This window comes from Sylvia atricapilla, chromosome 2, assembly GCF_009819655.1.
Source record: "Sylvia atricapilla isolate bSylAtr1 chromosome 2, bSylAtr1.pri, whole genome shotgun sequence".
Lineage (NCBI taxonomy): Eukaryota > Metazoa > Chordata > Aves > Passeriformes > Sylviidae > Sylvia > Sylvia atricapilla.
The window spans coordinates 85,320,694-85,340,771 of NC_089141.1; the positions used below are offsets into that span (position 1 = coordinate 85,320,694).

Sequence of the window (20,078 nt, forward strand, 5' to 3'; positions counted from 1 at the left end):
GCACATATAGCAGGGTTAGATCTATGTTTAAATTTTGTTGGACACTAATTCATTAATGTCCAAACTTAAGATTAATTATACTGTGTAGGAATGTACCATCCAAAGTGTCAGAAGAAGATACCTGCTAATCATTATGATTTTTGTTCTGTCAGAAGGCTGAGAGGAGCACTTACTCGAAATTGGTGCTTATACTCCTGTCTACTTATGACAGGATACTTTTGTCACTTTTTTTTTCACATTTCATGTCATTTTCACGTGGGAAATTGTGCTACAAGCTGTGTGTATTTTCTGCTGGCAGTGATGCAGTTCGGCAAGGGGAAGTCGTGCTGCTATCGGTTTCTGACCAAAGGACAGCAGTGGATCTGGCTCCAGACCCATTACTACATCACCTACCACCAGTGGAACTCCAAGCCAGAGTTCATTGTGTGCACACACATGGTGGTAAGGTATGGAAGATACATTATCAGCCGGTCGGGACAAAAAGGACAGTAAGATAGGAGCATCCTCATATCTGCCAACATTTTCTTTTAAAAATATGACATCATTTACATAACAAAAAAATTAAGCGTGAACTTTCTGAAGGAAATAGGTTTTTGCAAAAACCATTTTATGCAAAAACTGAGAATAGATAGATCCCTTAAATATTCACTTCCTCTAAACCTTATGTTGTTTTTAAAGGGATGTGTAGAAGCTTTCCAGTGAATTCATAAAGTGGTTGTAGGATGTGAACTTGACCTTTTTATATAGTTCTTTAATATGCATCTTGACTTCAAGAGGTAGGAACAGAGCAAAACCTGAAAATTAAAACTCTCAGATGTTACTCAGTAGCATTCGGCTTAAGTCACTTTTCAGCTGTTCTTTTAACTTGTGAAATGTACAGTAATTTGTTCCTCCACTCTCTTAAAGCATGTTTTAAGAAATAAAACCATTCCACGTTGATACACAGAATTATGTTTTCCATTCAGTTATGCAGATGTTCGGGTGGAGAGAAGACAGGAGATGGGCTTGGAAGAAGTGTCCTCAGAGGTTGTGTCCTCAGCCCTAAAGGTACTATGAGAAAAGTTTTTTCCATGAATTTATGTAGTAATCACAATTTGTTCCCATGTTAACGTCACCAAAGACTGCAGCATTGTCTTTCTCCAGTATTGGTGGATCCTCTCAACTTTAGAACTCATTGCTCACTTGAATAATTTTGACATAAATTAGGTGAGTTTATGAAAGCATAAACCTGGAGATAAGTAACAGCCACAAATGAAGTGGAACATGGGCAGGGGCAGTGTGAGATACTTCAGCTTTTCCTTGGCAAGGTACTATGGTTTTAAGATTTGACAAGTTCTGGCAATCAGCCTTCTTGGCTACATCTCTGTGATCTCTTGAAGAAAGACAGCAAAGCTCATCCTCAGTGCACAGCCGAGTGTCTCACAGAGGCTGCAGTTGCTGTCGCATCCAACTGAACACAGAGATTCAGAAAAACATCTGAAGGTACAAAGTGACTATAGCAGTAGCCTGCTATTTATTTCTAACTCAGTGATAGTTGTTTGTAAAATGCATTAGTTTGATGCTGTTTGGAAGGGGCATTGATGCCTTTGTCCAGGTCTTCTGCTGGCCTTCCTGAGATTAGTTCTGCTCAAGTTATTTTAGGTCTGCCAAAGAACTGGTGTGCTACTATTACTAAATTTCAAAATTGTTTACCTCTGACAGATGCAATAGCTATTCTCCTTTTCTGGTTTGTTTTAGGACAGTGGCACCAGCTTGGATCCTGAACAGCACTTTAATGCACTTGATATTGGTGCCTCAATCCTCAGCGCTAGTCGGACACCCTCAGTATCATCCAGGAGCTCGCCAAAATCTTCCCACACACCCAAGTCAGACCCAGCATGTGAGTGGCACTCTTGAGTTATGGAATTATTTTTAATTTAGCCAAGTTAAAGAAGGTGTGCTTTATACCACCGCTGCCAATTTGACGGTACATTATGAGGTATTGTTGATCTGCACTGACAGAGAAGTGCAAAAGCTGAAGTGGTAATGTACAGGAGGGAAGGTTCTAGCACAACCACCTAAATGCTGGAAGATGAACAGCGGGATTAGACATGAAATATGCTGTTTCAGTCTGTTACCAAAGTGAGGTTTTTGTGTTCAGATTTGAGGGCACCAGTGTGAGCAATATGAGACTTCTCTAGACTTACATGAGTAGCAGCAGCCTGTGGGTGACTCTCCTCTGGCCAAGATTTTGGATGCTCCAGTGTTGACTTGGGTATACTATTTCTGCTTCCTGATCTGGAAAAAAAGCCAATGAGCTAACCTAAAGTTACAATTATTTGGCCCATATAAAAGGAGTTCCAGCTGGTTCATGGGTCCTTTTGCACTGCTCATTGGAGCATAGAATCATAATCTGTCTCATTTACTTTAATCTTTGCCCAGACCCTCCTTATCAGTTTATTTTTATTGCCATTGAAGTCAACAAGAACAGCTCTGGCTCCCACTGGAATTTAGCCAGGCCATTACAACTCCTACCCAGGTCTTGTCATGCTACCCATTTCAAACAAGGGTTGATTTCCAGCGTGTAAGATCTCACTGGTACTTTTCTTGCAGCTACACCAACAAAGCTGATTACGGAGTCTAACACTCCCTTGCCAAGAACACCGAGCACACAGCAGGATTTATCCATGCACAGACTCAGCCAACCTACTGCTCTTCAGGTAACTTCACAAAGAATCATGGAAATAGGCAGAGGGTGCAACAGCATGTGCCACATACGCAGCGTAGCAATTGAAAACAACTTACACAGAAGCCACGGCATTAGAAGAAACCTAAACTTTAAAGGAGCCAAACTTATAAGTTTTGGTTTGTTTTTTTTTTTAACCTAGGTTTCTTTGCCTTCTCAGCTTCCATGTGAGCTTCTCCCACAGCAGTTGCTGCCTCAAGCAACTCTGCAAAATCAGCCTGCACCTCTGGCACAGGTTAGTTGGGAATTTGGAAGTGGAATAGGTCACTTGCTTATCTCCTGATATTTTCTCTTTTTGGGGCTTTTAGGTTACCTGTCTAGTAACTAAAATCCTCAAATCCAAACTCTCAAACACTTAAAATATTGTGGGGAAGTAATCTGAATTATACACTTGTATGTTTAAACATACAGCTGCATGCAGCTGCTCAGAAGCCCAGGTGCATGTAGATTCAGGTGTGCCCACACCTATTTCACAGGAGGACAAAAAACAGACAAAGACTTTTCAACTTTGCTTTTATCAGAACCAGGTCCCATCAAGATAAAATTCTCAATGAGAATTAAAACAAAAAACTAGCAGAGACACCCAGTCCTGCCAAAAACACCTGTTTGGCTGTGCTGATGCAGAACTAACCAGCAGTAAAGGACATGCAAATTCAACAACACCCATTTTGTGAGTGTGCCAATAATGGTGAGGCTTAACCACTGAAGACAAATTTCAGATTCCTCCAATCTATTAACTCATATCTCAAAAGTGGATGATGGCCCAAAAAGTCATCTCAGGGTTACATTTGCAGTGGATTTTGAAGAAGCAGATTTGAGTACCATGTTCCCAGCACACTGTTTTTCTCCTGTGGCCCTGCTGTGATAATACACCCCACCATCCTCTGATATTAGGAATGACAGAGTATTGCTGGACCTAGACTGCTTCTGCCATTGAGACCATATACTCACTCACAAGATCCCAGAGTTTATTTCTGTAGCACATAAAACATATAAAGTCTTGAGGATCCTGACTTGAAAATAACAAATTCTCATTTATCTTCCATGTTTAATATTCTTTTCATGACTCCACACTAGCATGCAGTGAATAAACAGCATATCAATTATCTGCTCTGAGCATTCATTTTCTTTTACAGATACTTCTCTCCGTCATTCATTAATGCATTTTCAAACATCAATTAGTTTCTGTATTATAAACCTCCATGTGTTTTGTTTGACTTTTTTTCTACCTCCCTTTCTTCTCCATCAAAGCTCTTTATGAAGAGCAGCTTTCCAGCTGTTTACCAAGAGCCCTACTGCCTTGTCCCTTCCCCAGAAAAGGCTCTTAATGGCACGCCAGCTCTGTTTCTTTCCTGACAAATTAGAGTGCTGTACAGTCACTGGTTAAGCCTCTTTGGGCCACCTAAATCTTGGTGAAAGGACGAGGGCTGACTCCAGTCTGTCTACACAGGCTGCCCTCTGGCAGCAGTCACAGCAGTACTCCTGGTGAAGCACAAGATGAAGCTTGACATGGAGCAGGGAAATAACACCAGGACTTTGCAGCTCAGGCTGCTGATGTTCACATTCCATAGCAAAACTCCTGCAGAGAGTAACAAATCTCCACACACTTCGGTGATTTTCATAAACTGTTATTAATATTATGATATTATGCTGTACGTCCCACTTTCAAATAATTAATACGTCAGCCTACAGCAAGATAATTAATTATTTAAAAGACAAAGGTGCCTGCAGCACTAGATGAGTGAAGGATGAAACCAGGTACACGTGCATCCCACCAGGAACACTTCTTGGCTTCCTGGCTGACCATTTCCCAGCAGTTTAGTGGCAGAACACAAGCTCATTGCTTGTAGAAACAGTGTGTCCAGGTGCCTTGCTGCCAGCTCGCAAGGAGGAGCTGCACAGGTTTCTCCCTGCTGCCTTTTCTGCCACTTGTCCTTAGCTGAAGGTGACTGATGACAGGAGCTGGAAGGCCCTGGGTCTCCTTGTGGCTAACATTTGGCTACAGGGTGGCAGCAGCAGGAAAAACATGATAAGTGGCCACAACTGTGTCTGCAGCGAGCAGCTAGCTGCTGCCTCGGGCACCATCTGCTTGAACTTGGAGTAGTTTTATTTCCAGCAAAGGCTGTGATGGTTTTGTCTCCACTGAAATGCAATTTTAGCTTCCACCTTGCTTGTGTGAGTGAACAGACAGCACGGTGTCACCCTAGATGTCACCTGAATGTAAATGGTTTACTTTAAACCAAGTGCTTCCAATTAGAATATTTATTTGTTTGCCTTCCTCATTGTCATAAATTAAAATCCCGTACAACAGAGCGGATGTTGATGACTGAATAATGATTAACACTAATAATCCGTTTGGGATTGAGCAGGTGTTATTCAGATGACAGAAAGAAAGAACAAGTTGTTCAGTGAGCTGCAAAACTAATGAAAACCAGTTTCTCAGGGGCTGTGCCTTGCAGGGCTGGTGCAGCCTTTCCCACAGGAGGAAGGGATGAGTGGATCCTTCTCTCCTTTGCTCAGCTAAAGCTTTCTTGAAGTTACAGCAATCTGGTATTTTTGACACTCTAACAACTCTGTTGAATGTCTCCAACAAGAAACATGGCTCATCTCCTGGGCCAGAAGGATTGAAAGAAAGTTGGAAGGTAGGCAGAAAAGAAAGTTTTAAAGGAAACTGAGCTAAAAAACAAATAGGGTCTCTTTGCTGTACCCAGCTACCTATTGTCATGACACTTGTAGGAGCTGAGTGTCTTGAGACATTCATCTTTTTGTTCATCACATTTGAAATGAGGAACCATCCTGACAGACACAGGTCTCCTCCCCTGGCTGCAGCCCCCCAGCACCCAGAGAGAGCGAGTAACCCTGGCATCCTAGGGTAGCACTCAGTGGAGAAAAACACCTCTCTTTGGGCATGGTCCAGCTGGTTTCTTTCAGATGCCTGTGGTGGAGGAGAGGAATCACAGCATGAAAATGTCAGTCCCTCTCCCTGGACCGTCACCAGCACTAGGGCATTGAGCCCCTCCCTACCAGAGCATCTGCTGACATGATCCCAAATGCATCACTTTATTTTACTTTATTTTTAAGAAACCAAACTAAAATTACTGCTCTGGGTTTTGCTTATTTGTTTTGGGGTGGGTTTTTTTTTGCCTGCATTAACAAACCTTGATTAAACTGGTGCAACTACAAAGATCTCACAGGTTAATCTCCCGTGTTTGATTATATCTAGGAAGATGATACTTTTCTGTGTATTACATGACTTTCCTAAGGATTCTGTGGACAGTTGTAAATACCTAATGAGATGAAGAGCAACTTCATCTGATGCCAATAGCAGAGTTAAAGCTGAGCAATGTTTTCTGTGGAATGTTTTGAGTTTAGCTCTTCTAATTTATTATACAATTAGAGATTTCTCCCTTAATTAGTAGAGCAGTTAATGATCTTGAGATAAATACTCTCTGGTGCAGGTCAATTGCTGTTAGTGTCTCATTGTACAAAAACAATAGAAGCTCTGTAAAGCACAGGGGTCATGGTTAGAGGTATCAACAATTTAGGGGCTAGAGTGGGAAAAGGAAAAAATAAAAAAGCTAAAGGGAAAGTTCTTTGTCTTCATCCATAACAGCTTTCATTCCAGTATACCAGCTAATTGTTGATATTAAGTATATTAATGCAAAAAATGTGAAAAAGAGAACAAAAAGACAATATGACATGAATATGCTAAATGTAAGAACCTGCACAAAAAATTAAGGAATAATAATTTAAAATCAATAGCAATATATTCTTGTGTGCAACTTTACAAAGCAAATTCAAATTTAAAACTAAGGCCTGGAGTGTCAAAAATGGATTTTGTTTCTTTTTGAAGTATAAAATGATTGTGAAATTACCTGGTTTAAAATTCCTTACATTGATCAGTTGAAAAAAAACCAGGTTCCTTTCTCAAAGGATCTTCAAGGAATTTGCATGTTAATCAGTCTGTCATCACCAAGCTGGGCAGTTAAAATGAAGCTCTTTGCCAAAACTGTTTTTAATTCCTTTTCTAATAAGGATCCTTTTAAATACTTAAAAGCAGTCATCACTAAAAGAGTTCATATAGAGATAATTAGATTACAAGACTTGTCTTTTTAAAGATCCTTCTGTACAGACTCAGGTAAAAGCAGGAATTAGCTGCATCTTGTCTATGATCTGTTGCTCATAGCATCATTTCACTCCTAAAATCAGAATACCTGGTACTCTTCAGAACCGAAAGGGTGAGCTACAACAAGCAGCACTGGATTTCCCTTCGAGTCACATGTTCATGTTCCCAAACATCTGAGGTCTCTGCTTAACCATTCCTCAGGTTGTCTTTGTACATGGACAGGAAAGAAAGAAAGAGACCTTGCTCTGGCTTCTCCTTTGTCACACCTATTCAAAGTAACACGAACTTCCCTTTGGGAGGTTTGACACCAATCTTCCTGCTCTGGGAGAGGAACAGGTTGCAGATGCTGCACTGCTGTTTGCAGGCACAGGCACCATGAGTGACAGCATGGCTGAGGGCTCACATCACCTCCTTGGGCAGGCAGTGGAAGCTGTGAGTGCGCACTGATGCCTCTGGCAGCAAAGTGGGGCTCTGTGACTTCTGTCACCGGCAACTGCAGGTGCCACCTTAGCAGCCCTCCTTGCCCCTAAGCAGCGTTGGCTGTGAGACTGACCTCCACCTGGCCACCACTCTGAGCAGTGACCTCCTAGGCTGTGTGGAAAAGCCACCCTCCACCTGATAAATGGAAATAAACCCTCTGAAATTCTCGCTCTTTCTCTGCCAAAGGCCATTTACTTGCAGATATCAGCTTTGCTAGAGGGGATGTAAAGGTACTTTGACATACTTAACTGGTTTAAGGTGAACTAGTTAGCTGATACAAATCTGTTCTGTCACATTTAGCTTTCTCTTAAGTAGCCAGAAATTTCATCTGAGGAAGTGTACAGTGGTTAGTATCAGAGTACTCCTTAATTCCTGTCTTATCTTTTTTTCCTACTAAAAAGCCAGAAACAATGTAAGCCAGTGTACCATGGAGCAGGAAGGTTCCAGCAGCATCAGCTCACTCATTAGCACAGAGTCACTGGAACAACTGTAGAGACAGGGCAGCATTTTCAAGTCACAGCAAATTTTTTTGTTTTTTTTTTTTGCCCTGCACATTTTTAAAAAATATCTTGGATGCCTTGATTACATAAAAACCTGAAAGATTTTCTGAAGGGCTTTGTTCTTTTTGTCAAAAAATGTTTTTTACTTTTGGAATATGAGCTTATGAAAAGCAGTTATTCCAACGCCTATTAAAGTAATAATTAACTTTGGTGAACTTTGAATCATACCTGAAAGCACCGAATACTAGGGATTTATTGCTCCTCTCCACCATTCTTGAATGATTTCAGTTTGTGCCAGTATTGCTGCTATTGGAGGTTTTGCCTGCTTCTTGACCTTGATGAATGATCTCCATTTTTTACTGTTATTTAGAATAGCCTTTCTTCCATTGAGTTGAGGTATTCATTTTGCATAACATAGAAAAATAACTTCATGAGTGTTTCTTGTTGCTTAAGTACTACTCAGCTATACAAATCTAGAAAATGTTTATTGTAGTGGTTGGTGTTGTGTGATGCCTTAGTAAGTCATCAGCAGAACAAAGCATTGCAGAACTGCTATTTTTGTGCAGAAAAAGAAAAGCATTAGTAAAACACGTCTGCATTATACTGTTATGCCACACTAAGGGCTCCAAAGTACAAGCTAATGAAAATAATGCACTCATTTGCCATCCAGTTAAGATGCTATTGATATTTTAAAGCAGCATACTCTCAAAAAACAGTCCATACAACAGAACGTGGTCAGTTGTAAGCAGACCATTCTAGGTGAGTTAATTTCATATATGTGCGTAACTCTGAAAATAGACAAGATCTATCTCTGCCTACACACGTTAGTGTATTACAAAGACATTTTTATTTTTTAGCTGTGCTTTACAATCATGAAACCAGTAACTCCTTACAGCATAATGTTCTACTCAGGCCCTTTGTCTTATGATGACTGACTTCTGACCCCCCTCCTCTTTTTTTTTTTTTTTTTTTTGCCACCCCGCAGTTCTCAGCACAATTCAGCATGTTCCAAACCATCAAGGACCAGCTAGAGCAGCGGACACGGATCCTACAGGCCAACATCCGGTGGCAGCAGGAGGAGCTCCAGAAGATACAGGAGCAGCTCTGCCTGGTCCAAGACTCCAGTGTACAGGTGCGTCACTACTGGAAGGGGCAGAGTCAAGCATCCTCTCTCACGTGATTCTTGATAGGCTTGGCAACTTAAAATTTCTCCAGAGTCCAGGATATCTGGACCACTGGAAACTAGCTCATCTGAATGAGGATGTTGCCTTCAAAAAGCCTCTCGAGTAACCTATGTCAAGAAAGATTTAAGAACTCTCTGGAAGAAGAGAAGGAAGGAATACCTCAGTCTTAGGAGAAGGAGAATAATTTGGGTCGTTTACAATAGCATTTTATTACTTCATCTTCCAAGTCTTCAGACTGAGCAGCTGTAGTAGAATGAATGTTGAAGTTCAGACTTCTTGTCACATAAAAACCCCTGAAATTCTGCTGATGTTCATTTGTTCACACCTGGGAGGTATCTGAATTTGTTCTTCACTGGACAGGCTTAAGCCTTTAGGGTGAAGCTGACTGAGCCTGCTCTGCTTCTGCCTTTAACACCTCCTACACAGAGGTAGAATTCTCTAGTAGAATTCTCTGTGCTTTGTACCCCTTATGTCTACCAAAGCTTAGAAATAATAGCAAGTGCAGTTTAGCAGATCACAGGTTTCCTTTAATAACAAATGGACAAATCATCCAGTTTTATGAAAGTTTTCTGAATGTGGGGTGATTACTGCTATGTTCCTCATAATTTAACTATAAATGCCAGGTTAAATGATCCTTGCTAGTAATGTGGCACTGGGGACTTTGTGAGTGTCATACTAACAAGATGATTTTAGAAGACAAGCTCTGTCAAGGAAGCAAACATCTCAAAGAGTATTTTATGAACAGGATGAAAACATGAGACCTAGTGAAGTCATTAGTGAGAATTTTGTGAGAATTTTGCTTGCAACTTCAACACAGAAATAGACTCTCACCTATCATCAGCATCTGGGAAATGCAGTTTCACACATTAACAAATTGGGATTGTATGTTTAGGTAATTAAGGGATCAGCGAAGCCAAATTAGAAATCTTGCCACCTAAGTTGCTTCATGTGCACTGCTGTAAGACAACACAGCAACTGTGAGTTCCAAACCCAGGACTCCCTGTTCCTGGTGCCACGCAATCACATAGCGAGATCCGGTTTAACTTCAGTGTATTTCTTCTATTGGTTCTCCACTGACTTTGATTAATGGGAAGAGAAAGTCTCTCTGCAATTAACAGGTGTTCAGTTCAGAATCATGTCATATGTCTGAAAGCTATTATTGTTATTATGAATATCAAGAGATGATATTCTCACTTCCTCTCTTTTTAATTGGGTGACAACCATTACTCTCTCCTGGTGACATCTTCAGTAATCATACACACTCTTTTTTCATCATTCAGGCAAAAATAGAATTTCAGAGCACATTCTTAAATGCAGGAAACAGATTTTATTTTTGGAAAGCTGTCTCATATGTGCATTAGGGTGCATTTAACAGCGCAAAGACTATGAAATAGATTCTCAGATACACTCAGAGGGAGCTCAGGCAGAGGCCCAGAGAGTAAATGGTGGGTTGTTCTGTACTGCCCACCCCTTACCAGTTTGTAGCTCTGAGTTACACCATTTGGGTGATGCCCTGTCCCATGAAGACTGCACCATGCTGGACCAAGTATTTTCAGATCATTACACGTTTTCTGGTATCAGTACCTACCATTTCCCACCTTACTGCAGATGCAGAACTAAAAGGCAGGGAGAATGGAAAGAGCTTGGAAATGCAGGGGGCTGCAATTTTTCCTGAAATGGCAATGCTGGGTGGGGATCATCCAGCAATGCTGGATGGAGAATACAGCATCTGTATTTTGCGAGCTTTTTGGTCTCCTCAGAGCAATCAAACAAGGTGATGAGATTCGAGTGGCCACACTGACTCCTGGCCAGGGCCTTTTTCTTCTCCCACTTTCTCTAGGTAAAAAAAAACCACACCACACACAAAGAAGCTACTGTGCTGTTGCAGGGATAGATTGAGATGAGGAATTAATTTTACCTTACTTGGCTAGGGGCAGTTTGAAAGAAAACCTCACACTTTTGCATGCAGCTCTTTTGTGACTCACAAGCAGTGAGGAGAAAACTGTTAAATCAGAAATCCAACCACGTGCTTTACTTCACAGATTTCATCATTCAGGGAGCTGGATGTCTGAATGTCTGAATGTCTGCAGACATTGATCTGTGTCTACTATCAAAGCTAAAAGGCATAGTAACAAACAGGCTACTATCAAGCACATTTCTGGTGTCTTTAATACACTGTGTAATAGAGCTGTAAGTGTGGGAGTGATGTAGGCTGTCTGAAAAGAGAGAAGTGTTCCCTGCTTTTCCCTTCTTAGCTGATTTATTAGCATATCATCCCCACTGGTTCACTCCCTTCCACGCAGAAGTGTATAGGTAGCGCCATGGAGAATTAAGCTCGATTTTCATTTCCTTCAGAGATCTTCAAAACTGAGTACAGCAGTCCACCAAGAAATGCTTTCCCAGCCAGACAGATGTTGAGCACAGTAGTCTGCATTCGAAACTGTTTGCAGGAGCCTCGTGCAGAGAAAGATGAAACTATCACGAGTGTTTCTGAACCAGAATAAATGTGTTCAAAACCCCATTAAATCTCTGTTACTGCCTTTCCCGACAATGAAGGACAAGAGCAGAAAGAGTAGTCTCAGAAGTCAGAAGGATGCTGTGTCTGCTCCAGTGTGAACAGTCTAGCCAATTCACAGATGCAGAGGAAGGCAGAAAGGCTGAGCCTGACCAGCTTGCAAGAACTAGAAGACCATCCACAGCCACCCATCATTTGCAAAGCAGGCTCTCTTTGAAGCCAATGAATCCCAGCTTCCTAGTGCTGTGCTTCTCATCTTTATATATTTTACATAAAGAAAGAGTCTTGATGCCTCTAATGATGAGTCCAAAAGCTATAATCCCCTGATTATCCAAAGGACAGGTAGAGTCAAAGAGACGTCTTCCTCGGGATACTTTGTCAGTGTGATGCAGCCATTAGCTGTAGGACCCATCTATCTTGCAGTGAGGGGGCAGCAGTGTCAGAGGGTCCCTCCTCTCCTCGCTGCTTTGCTGTGTATGTTAACAATCTGGCCAATTAAAAAATGTTTGTAAGATGCTTCACTGACCTTGCAGTCCACAAAATCACCAACGAGACATGTCATTAGCAGCTATACAGTTAGGAGGCTGCTAATTTATCTACTTAGACAAGGAAAGATTTTATTTTTTATGAAAAGGTTTCTCTTGTTATTTAAAGCTGCTGTATTTCAGTGTTTCGGGGGAATTCAGACATGACTATCACAAAAGAGGCACATTATGAAAAACCACCATTTTGTACAAATTAAGCTTTTAGGTTTAAGTAGCAAGTGGAAATTCCACGCTTCGATCCTCTGTCAGATTAGCACTTGTTTTGCTAAGGCATCTTCAGTCTTCAGTTTTGCAGGGACACGGCCGCCATTGCTTCCCTCTCTGAGCTTGTTTTTTCCAGGTCATTTATGTCCAGAGGGTAACAATGCTGCTTTCACCATTATAATGGCAACAGAGGGTCCCCAGGTATGAAACACTCAGAGCCCTCTCTGGGTATGAACATATGAACAAATGAAATTGGCCTACTGGGATAAACTTGGTTCTAAATTTATGGCTGTGTTAGCTGCCCACCATTAACTCTGCGTGTTCCTACCCAGTGGCCCACTCTGGTAATTGCAAAGTAGGCTACTCTGCTTTCTATGGAGAAAACTCCTTGGCCTTCATCTGGAAGTGAGGTAAGCACACAGCAAGGTCCCTGCTAAGTAAGTAGTCTGCTGCAAGTTCATAACCTGCCTGACATTCTCCTTGATAGATGCTGAATTTGCATTGGATGAACTGAGTGTTTCTTCAGTGTCATGTGTCATGTGCAAGGAGGACACTAAGCTAATCCTCCTAAAGGTCTTAATTTGCAATGATCTGTCCAGTACTAGTGGGCTCACACTCCCTCCCTGTCACTTTTTTGACATGCACGACTTGCTTTGCCTGTTCCAAATTTTATATCAAATTTTATATCAGTGATAACCTGTTTGACTGCTAGGGCTAATCAAGTAAATTCATGTACTAGACATGTCTAAAGCTTAGCTTCTATGTACAGAAAATAAACAAGAAAATGAATTTTCATTACATTTGTCTTTGATTTATTCATAATAAGACCTATTTACTTGGCAGAAGTTGCGAGACCATCTGTCTTTCTGATATGTAATGGCTCCAAACTCAGTGAGCAGTGCTTTTAAAAGAAAACACTCGGAGCTAGTTTCAGACCTGCTGCAAGCAGCAGCCCCAACCCTGTCACTTGACCCATTTATTCCTATCAGACATCTCTGCGATGTGGTTAGCCTACAGCACCTAAAACAAGCTGTTGCTTTTCCTTAATTGTCCCCCTCTCCCAGCTGATTAATGTAAGATTTGTCTGTACCTTTTTTCCTGGGTAAAATCTTGGCACACAGAAATCAATTAAAAATTTATCACATTTAAATAAGCTGTGTTTTTAAAGCTAGATAAGTAAGTACAAACATGATGGATCAAGCCATACTTTTGCAAAGAAAAGCAATACATTATGCTGGGCCTTTGGAGAAAGGCATGGGCTTTTTCCAGGAAAAATTAGAGGGGACATGATAGTTTAGGGAATTGTTAATATAGCAATAAGCTGCACAAAGGTGTACTAATTACTGGGTGTGCCTCAGATGTACTGCCAGGCATGAGACTGATGGATGAATGACGAAGAGAATAATTGTGATTCTGATTTCATTTAAAACTTAAGTAGCTCCACTTAAATTAATGGAGTTCCACACATGTAGCAGTGGTGTGGAATCAGAATCCAAAAATTACGTCAACTGTGTGGGATGTGTATCTCTGTACAGTCCTTGGTGGCAGAAAGGCTAGGTCTGAAATACTGCAAAGAGAGCTTGTAGCATTAATAATGCATAGTTTTAAAAGATTACTTTTCCCTCTTTACAGCTGCAATAAAAGAAATAGCCCCTAGAAAAGCAAAAATTCCCAACTCCTATAACTTTTAAAGAAGAAAGCCCCATCTTGAAATGCAAAAGCAGAGAGGACATAATTTACAGAAACACTAAGAGAGGAGCTGCTAGCTCTTTTGCACAAGTCAAATGCGTGGCACAGTTAGGAAGAACACCAGGTGACAGTTACCTGATGGGAAATCAGATAAATGACAGCGACTGTCTATTTACACATCCTGTCAATGATAAGGACACGGCCATTCAGCTTGGAGGGCTCTGGCCTGACTGTGGCCTCATTAAAAACATTTGACAACTCATCTGGGTGTAAAATGTTGAATTTCCAGAGACAAATTCAAAGACAGCTCTGTCTGAAAGGTAGGTGGATTTTTGTTGAAAGGAGAAACAAAAGGACTGAAGAGACACAAAGTTACTCTCTTCTCTTTGGTCAGAATGCCCCAGAACACAATGAATGTACTGGGAACTGCTCTTAAGAGGGCTGTGCCTGCCCCATGGAGAGAAGGCTTTCACCTTGAAGACACATTTCACAAGTAATGGGTGCACTTGCTGAACAAGGATCCAAGAAACTAGAGACAGTAGAGCTGTTAATGTAAGAATGATAGGTGATTTCCAACTAACAGTAAATGTGTTATGAATCCAAAAATGCGATAATTTTGTTTTAGAATATATCTTTGGATTTACTTCTGTCACATTCATTATTCAAGACATCTGGGCTGTGTTAATAAATCCTCCCCTCTTCTTTTCCAGATGATCTTACAGCAGCCAACAGCGTCCCTGAGCTTTAGCAATACTCAGCAGCTGGACCCACAACAGCTACAGCAGAGGTCAGGGGCCATTTCTCAGCAGCAGCTTGTCCCCAGTCCTCAACTTCAAGGGCAAATCACATCTTCACAAACAACGAACCAGCAGTCACTGAGAGAAGCAGGGGTGATACCAGGCCAGGTAATCATTTCTTTGAATAGAGAAGCATTTAGATGGAAACGTGACACTGAGCGGTTATTAAGCAAACAAGTAAAATCATGTCGGTCCTGTAACTGGAAGGCCTTTGCCTTCCCTTTCTTATTCTGCTGTATAAGGGCAGCCTATTAAAAGGGTTTTCCTACATCATTTACTTTACCTTAAAGCCTTTCTTTAAGATCTCAGCCAGGAGGGTTACTTGAGCAGCTGTTTCAGCTTGAAAATGGAGCAGGGGAGCATGCAAATGTGTAGGTGACCTACTGTTCTTCCGGTGGTCCTGAAAGAAACCTGACTGATCCCACTGGAAACTTGAAATAGTGAGACCTCTCAGAATACTTGCTCCCTGAGCCCAGTTGGATGCCACCAACACAACAATGCCTGTCTGCTGTGGTGGCATATAGAATACATCGAGATTCATTTGAGGCCCTTAGGCTGTGAATGTTAAGAGGCTCCTGCACAGCAAAATAAAGTTCAGCCTGAGCAGTAACTGTGAAAGCTATTTGGTTTGGCACTGTATTTTTTGTTCATACTGCTGGTTTCTCAGCATTTCCAGTGTTTGCTCTTCATCCACCTGTTCTACCTCCCTTCATAGAAAACTGAGCTCCTGTTTCTACTTCCCAGTTGTGTGGCAGGCATATTTGCATGATTGTCTTCAGAGTCCGCAGCTGTAGCTTTTCACCTTCTACATACCTGTGTTATACCTGTTTAATGACTGTAGAGAGTGTATCTGTATAACAAATACAAAACAAGGGGCAGACACTGATGCACAGGAGTTCCAGCAGAATATAAGGAAGAACTTCTCTGTCTCTGCGGGTGACCGAGCACTGGAACAGGTTGCCTGAGAGGGTGTGGAGTCTCTCCCTCACTGGAGATTCTGAAGAACTGTCTGGGCACGATCCTGTGTAATGTGCTCTGGGATGACCCTGCTAGAAGAGAGAGGCTGGACCAGATGTCCCACTGTGGTCCCTTCCAACCTGACCTGTTCTTGATTCTGTGAAAAAGAAAAAAACTCAGAAACCAAACAGAGAACAAACAAAACAAGAAAAAGAACAAAAAAACAACCACACTACATTTTTTTTTTTACTTTGACTTCTTCCTATCGTGGGGCTCGGCGGCAGCTCCTCACGCTTAGCTTTGCTCTTGCCTTGATGGGGGGTTCTCTTGGGCAGCGCCGGGTTTGCGGGCCGGCCGGCGCCGGCCCGGGGCCGCCGCGGGCATGACGGTGGTTTTTGTGGGGTGGCGGCAGCCGGCGGCGGCCCCGGCAGGCACGGGTGCCCGAGCCGGGCCGTCTCCCGCTCTCTCCTCTCTCCCGCAGGGCCCGAAGGCGGCGCGCAGCGCGGAGCTGGCGGCGGGCAGCGGCCGCGCCCCGCCCCGCCCCGCGCCCTTCGCCTCCGGCGGCCCCGCCGCGCCCCCTGGCGGCCCGTCCCGCGGCGGCACCCCCGCGCCCGCCGCCTGCGGCCACGACCAGCAGCTCAGGTACGAGCCCCGAGCCTCCCGCTCTGCCCGGCGGGAGCCGCCATCGCAGCGCACCGGCGGCTGCAGTCCTGAGCGGGCGCGTTAACCAAAGTGTAGGTGTCTGACCCCGTAGCGCTACGAAAACTGAAACCTTGCTGCTGGCTTTGAAGGGCGCAAGGTGAATGTAACCGGAGCTGTAAAATATTATTCAAGCATACGTATACTTAGCAGATAATAATGGTAACAAATGTGATTTGTGAGGGCCGGGGTGTATGTCAGGCGCCCAGATCACCCCAGAGGGCAGGCGCTGCCCCAGCCTCCACCTTGTGCCCAGGATGTGCCTGCCACAGCCAGCAGCTGGCTCAGACCTCCTCAGCTCAGCCCAGTGCCGTGCCTGTAAAAATGCCCTTTCTCTTCGCAAACTGTGGGATTTGTATGGTCCTTTCCTTCCAGCAATGTCACTTTATTTTTTTTTCCTCATGTGCCAGATTGTTGCTTAGCCAGCCTATTCAGCCCATGATGCCTGGGTCCTGTAATGCAAGACACCCTTCAGACCTCAGCATGGCGGGATCCCAGGCCAAGTACGTGCCTTGTAAAAGATAAAACATCAAAGCTGCTTTTGAGGGGAAGTAGCCGCCTTTTGTTAGATGACGAAGTAGTTATAAATATTGAGAATGTGTTACTGTGCTGAGCCTGACTTCCAGCATCAGAGTCAGCCTTACCCTGCCTGGTTATATCGGGAAGAATGACAGAGAGAAACACAAAGTGCCAGTGGCATTTTAACAAGACACGGCTGGGGGAATTTTTGTCGCTCACACGCTACCTGCTTCTGCACTAGAACTTCTGACCCACCAAGGTAAATGTGAGATAGTCAGCACTGGCTCAGTTAAATGACTGGTGCCAAGAAAGCCCCACCTCAGCTGTTTTGTCTCCTCAAAACTTAGATGAAGGAAGCAGAACACAGTGGTCAAAACACACCTTTTTTAAGCTGTTTTTTCTCACTGTACTTAATTGTGAGCTGCTAAAATAATAAGCAACTGTTTGCATATCATTTCTTCAAAAATAATTATTTTTACAAAACAGTATTTTTCTAATGTTATTTCAGGAATGTAAGTATTCAGTATTTCTTTGTTTAAACATCATTACTGTTGTTTAGGATTGCCTTGAGTTAATTTGTCAAATGTAAATATTGTAGCTCTGCTTTTAAGCCTCTGAATAAAAGAGGCTTTACTTGCAAAGATGCATCTCCCAGTTCATGTTGACTTCCTGACTTTTGGGACTCTTTTATAGGAGCTCACATTCTCATACAAGTTTCCAGACTGTAGCATTTCTGACTAAACCCTAATGTTGAACAGCTGTTGAGTGAACACAAGTCACACTATGATCTCATCACCCTTTACAGAATAAACAGAATTAGGCTGGGTTGGCAATAGTTGCATTGTGGTTTTGCCCACAGCCTTCCACAAAACAACACATATTTAAGTTCTGCTTTGCAAAAGCAGAATGGCAAAAGGAGATGAGTATTTTGGTTCTGTCCCATCCCTCATTCCAGAGGGTTTCTAGAGGCTTCTTCTGTTCCTAGAATGGGGCTCACAGTGATGGGAACTGCTGATCATACTTGGTAATATGTGTATGAGCAGCTTAAGAAGTAATCAGCCCTTGCCATGTTTCTGCAGGAGATCACCACCCCTCAGGCTGTCACAGGGGAGCACAGGCAGCAGGACAGGAGGTGCATTTGCTTCTCTCTTGCTGCAGTTCAGGGCTCAGCATATTAAAACAGAATCAAAGGCCATTTGGTTTAATGAGCCTGGGAAGTGAATATTGTGGCTGAAGACAAGATGTGCATAAACCAGATTTTTAATGAATGTAAAATGTGATCTGGATTTTGAGGTGAAATGTATTCTTCCCTCCAAGTCCAGCTCGTGCACAGAGTAAGGGAAAGCAGTGCTGCCAATAGTGCTCTTGTTCGTATTAGCAGGTCCCATGCATGGGAATCATTTATTGGGAATTATTTGGGAGGTTTCAGCTGCAGAAGAGGCCTGGGGAGACCTTACAGCAGCCTTCCAGTATCTAAAAGGGGCTACAAGAGAGAAGGGGAGAGACTTTTTACAAGGGCATATAGGGATAGGGCAAAAGGTAGTGAATTTAAACTGAAAGGGGGCAGGTTTAGATTAGATAGCAGGAAAAATTTCTTTACTGTGAGGGTGGTGAGGCACTGAAACAGGTTGCCCAGAGAAGTGGTGAATGCCCCATCCCTGAAAGTGTTCAAGGCCAGATTGGTGGATGGGACTCTGAGCAACCTGGTCTAGTGGAGGACATCCCTGCCCATGGGAGGTAGGTTGTCACTAGACAGTCCTTAAGGTCCTTTCCAACCCACAACATTCTGTGATTTAGGAAGACTAGGGATTGTTAGCCCTATTCTAAGAGAAGTCTTTTGCTTCCAATACCTCGTTCTTGATTGTTTTGCTTCCTTCTTCCATAGGTATTCTCAAACCCAACAAATGTTTCAAAGTCTGGAAGTGCAGACTTCCAGCAGCAGCTCTCCAATCATACTGATGGGACAAGCAGTGTTAAACCAAGGGTTCACCACTACCCCTCCTTCCCAGCCATCCTCTTTGCCACCTATGCAACTCCAGCACCAACAGCATCAGCAACAACGCTACCTGCAGGTAGGACAAAGAGGATGATGTATAAAGTGTGCGCACAGAGTAACAAGGTGAGTGGGCTGTGCAAAGGGGGGCCCAGGTCTCTGCTGGAGCCTGATCCTGGCAGAAGTGTCCATTTAAGAGATTCTGATTCTGACTTCTGACCCGTGACACACTGCTACAGTGGCCGGTACAGCAAGGGAGCAGTGGAAACAGGCAGAATACTTAAAAGGAAATGAGTAATTCTGTACATTGAAAGCATAATCAGATTATCTTGGATATATTTAAAGTTTATTTCCAGCTGGAGAAAATCAGTGCCTTAGGATTTGTTCTGTACTCTTTATTCAGTATAAAATTTGCTTAGTTTACAAGTCAAAAGATGATTTTTAATTACCAGCATCAACATAAAATAGATCTGGATCAGATATCTGGATCCCTTCAGGAAACTAACATATTTTCTCAACTCCACAAGGCAAAGAAGATAAAGTAGAGCACATTGCCTGGAAGAACCAGGTGATTTGAAGATGTAAAAATACTTATTTTTGACCTAATTCAATACATACTAATGTAAAGGGAGAAAATCAGGTGTTTCTGTATTAGTTCAACAGCTGAACTGAGTGTATAAAACCTGGTCACATATCCACTGGCATCACTGAAAGAGTATAACCAACCTCAAATGTTTAAACTCTTGTTATTGAAATGAAATCCTTATCATAGCAGAGAATTAATGAAACAAAGTCTGGCAGATACTGTTTCCAATAAAACATCTGCAAAATTCACATCAACACTGCAGGGCCATGCCCAGCTGTAAGCTCAGGAAAAGGAAGGGCTAGAAGGGACAGCATGAGGCACATCAGGATCCTGTTTCATTTCTGCCATCCGTCCGTGTCATTTCTGACACGTTCACCCACGCGGTTCCCAAACACGCTTTTCAGGATAACCTGCAAATCCCAGGCAGTGCATTCCTGTGAGAAAACCTTCTCGATGCCTAATTGGATTGTTCTTTGTTGCAATTTATGTCCATTCCTTCTAGCATTAGTTAAGCTGACCTCATGCCAAACAGCTCCAGAAATAAAAGCCACCAAACCAG

General features: G+C 42.7%; 1 protein-coding gene across 3 annotated transcripts in view; it reads left to right on the forward strand.

The window, feature by feature from the left end:
* Positions 1 to 20,078, forward strand: part of NPAS2 (neuronal PAS domain protein 2) — a 105,308-nt gene that overhangs the window by 83,653 nt on the left and 1,577 nt on the right. Inside the window, exons 11-20 of one of the 3 annotated variants that reach the window (XM_066313681.1) lie at positions 299 to 446; positions 966 to 1,047; positions 1,738 to 1,879; positions 2,593 to 2,699; positions 2,868 to 2,960; positions 8,817 to 8,963; positions 14,679 to 14,873; positions 16,204 to 16,364; positions 16,832 to 16,924; positions 18,826 to 19,012. In XM_066313681.1, coding sequence (XP_066169778.1) covers positions 299 to 446; positions 966 to 1,047; positions 1,738 to 1,879; positions 2,593 to 2,699; positions 2,868 to 2,960; positions 8,817 to 8,963; positions 14,679 to 14,873; positions 16,204 to 16,364; positions 16,832 to 16,924; positions 18,826 to 19,012 — 1,355 coding nt within the window. The remainder of the gene's footprint in view (positions 1 to 298; positions 447 to 965; positions 1,048 to 1,737; positions 1,880 to 2,592; positions 2,700 to 2,867; positions 2,961 to 8,816; positions 8,964 to 14,678; positions 14,874 to 16,203; positions 16,365 to 16,831; positions 16,925 to 18,825; positions 19,013 to 20,078) is intronic. The other 2 variants (XM_066313682.1, XM_066313683.1) reach the window with 2 other exon arrangements.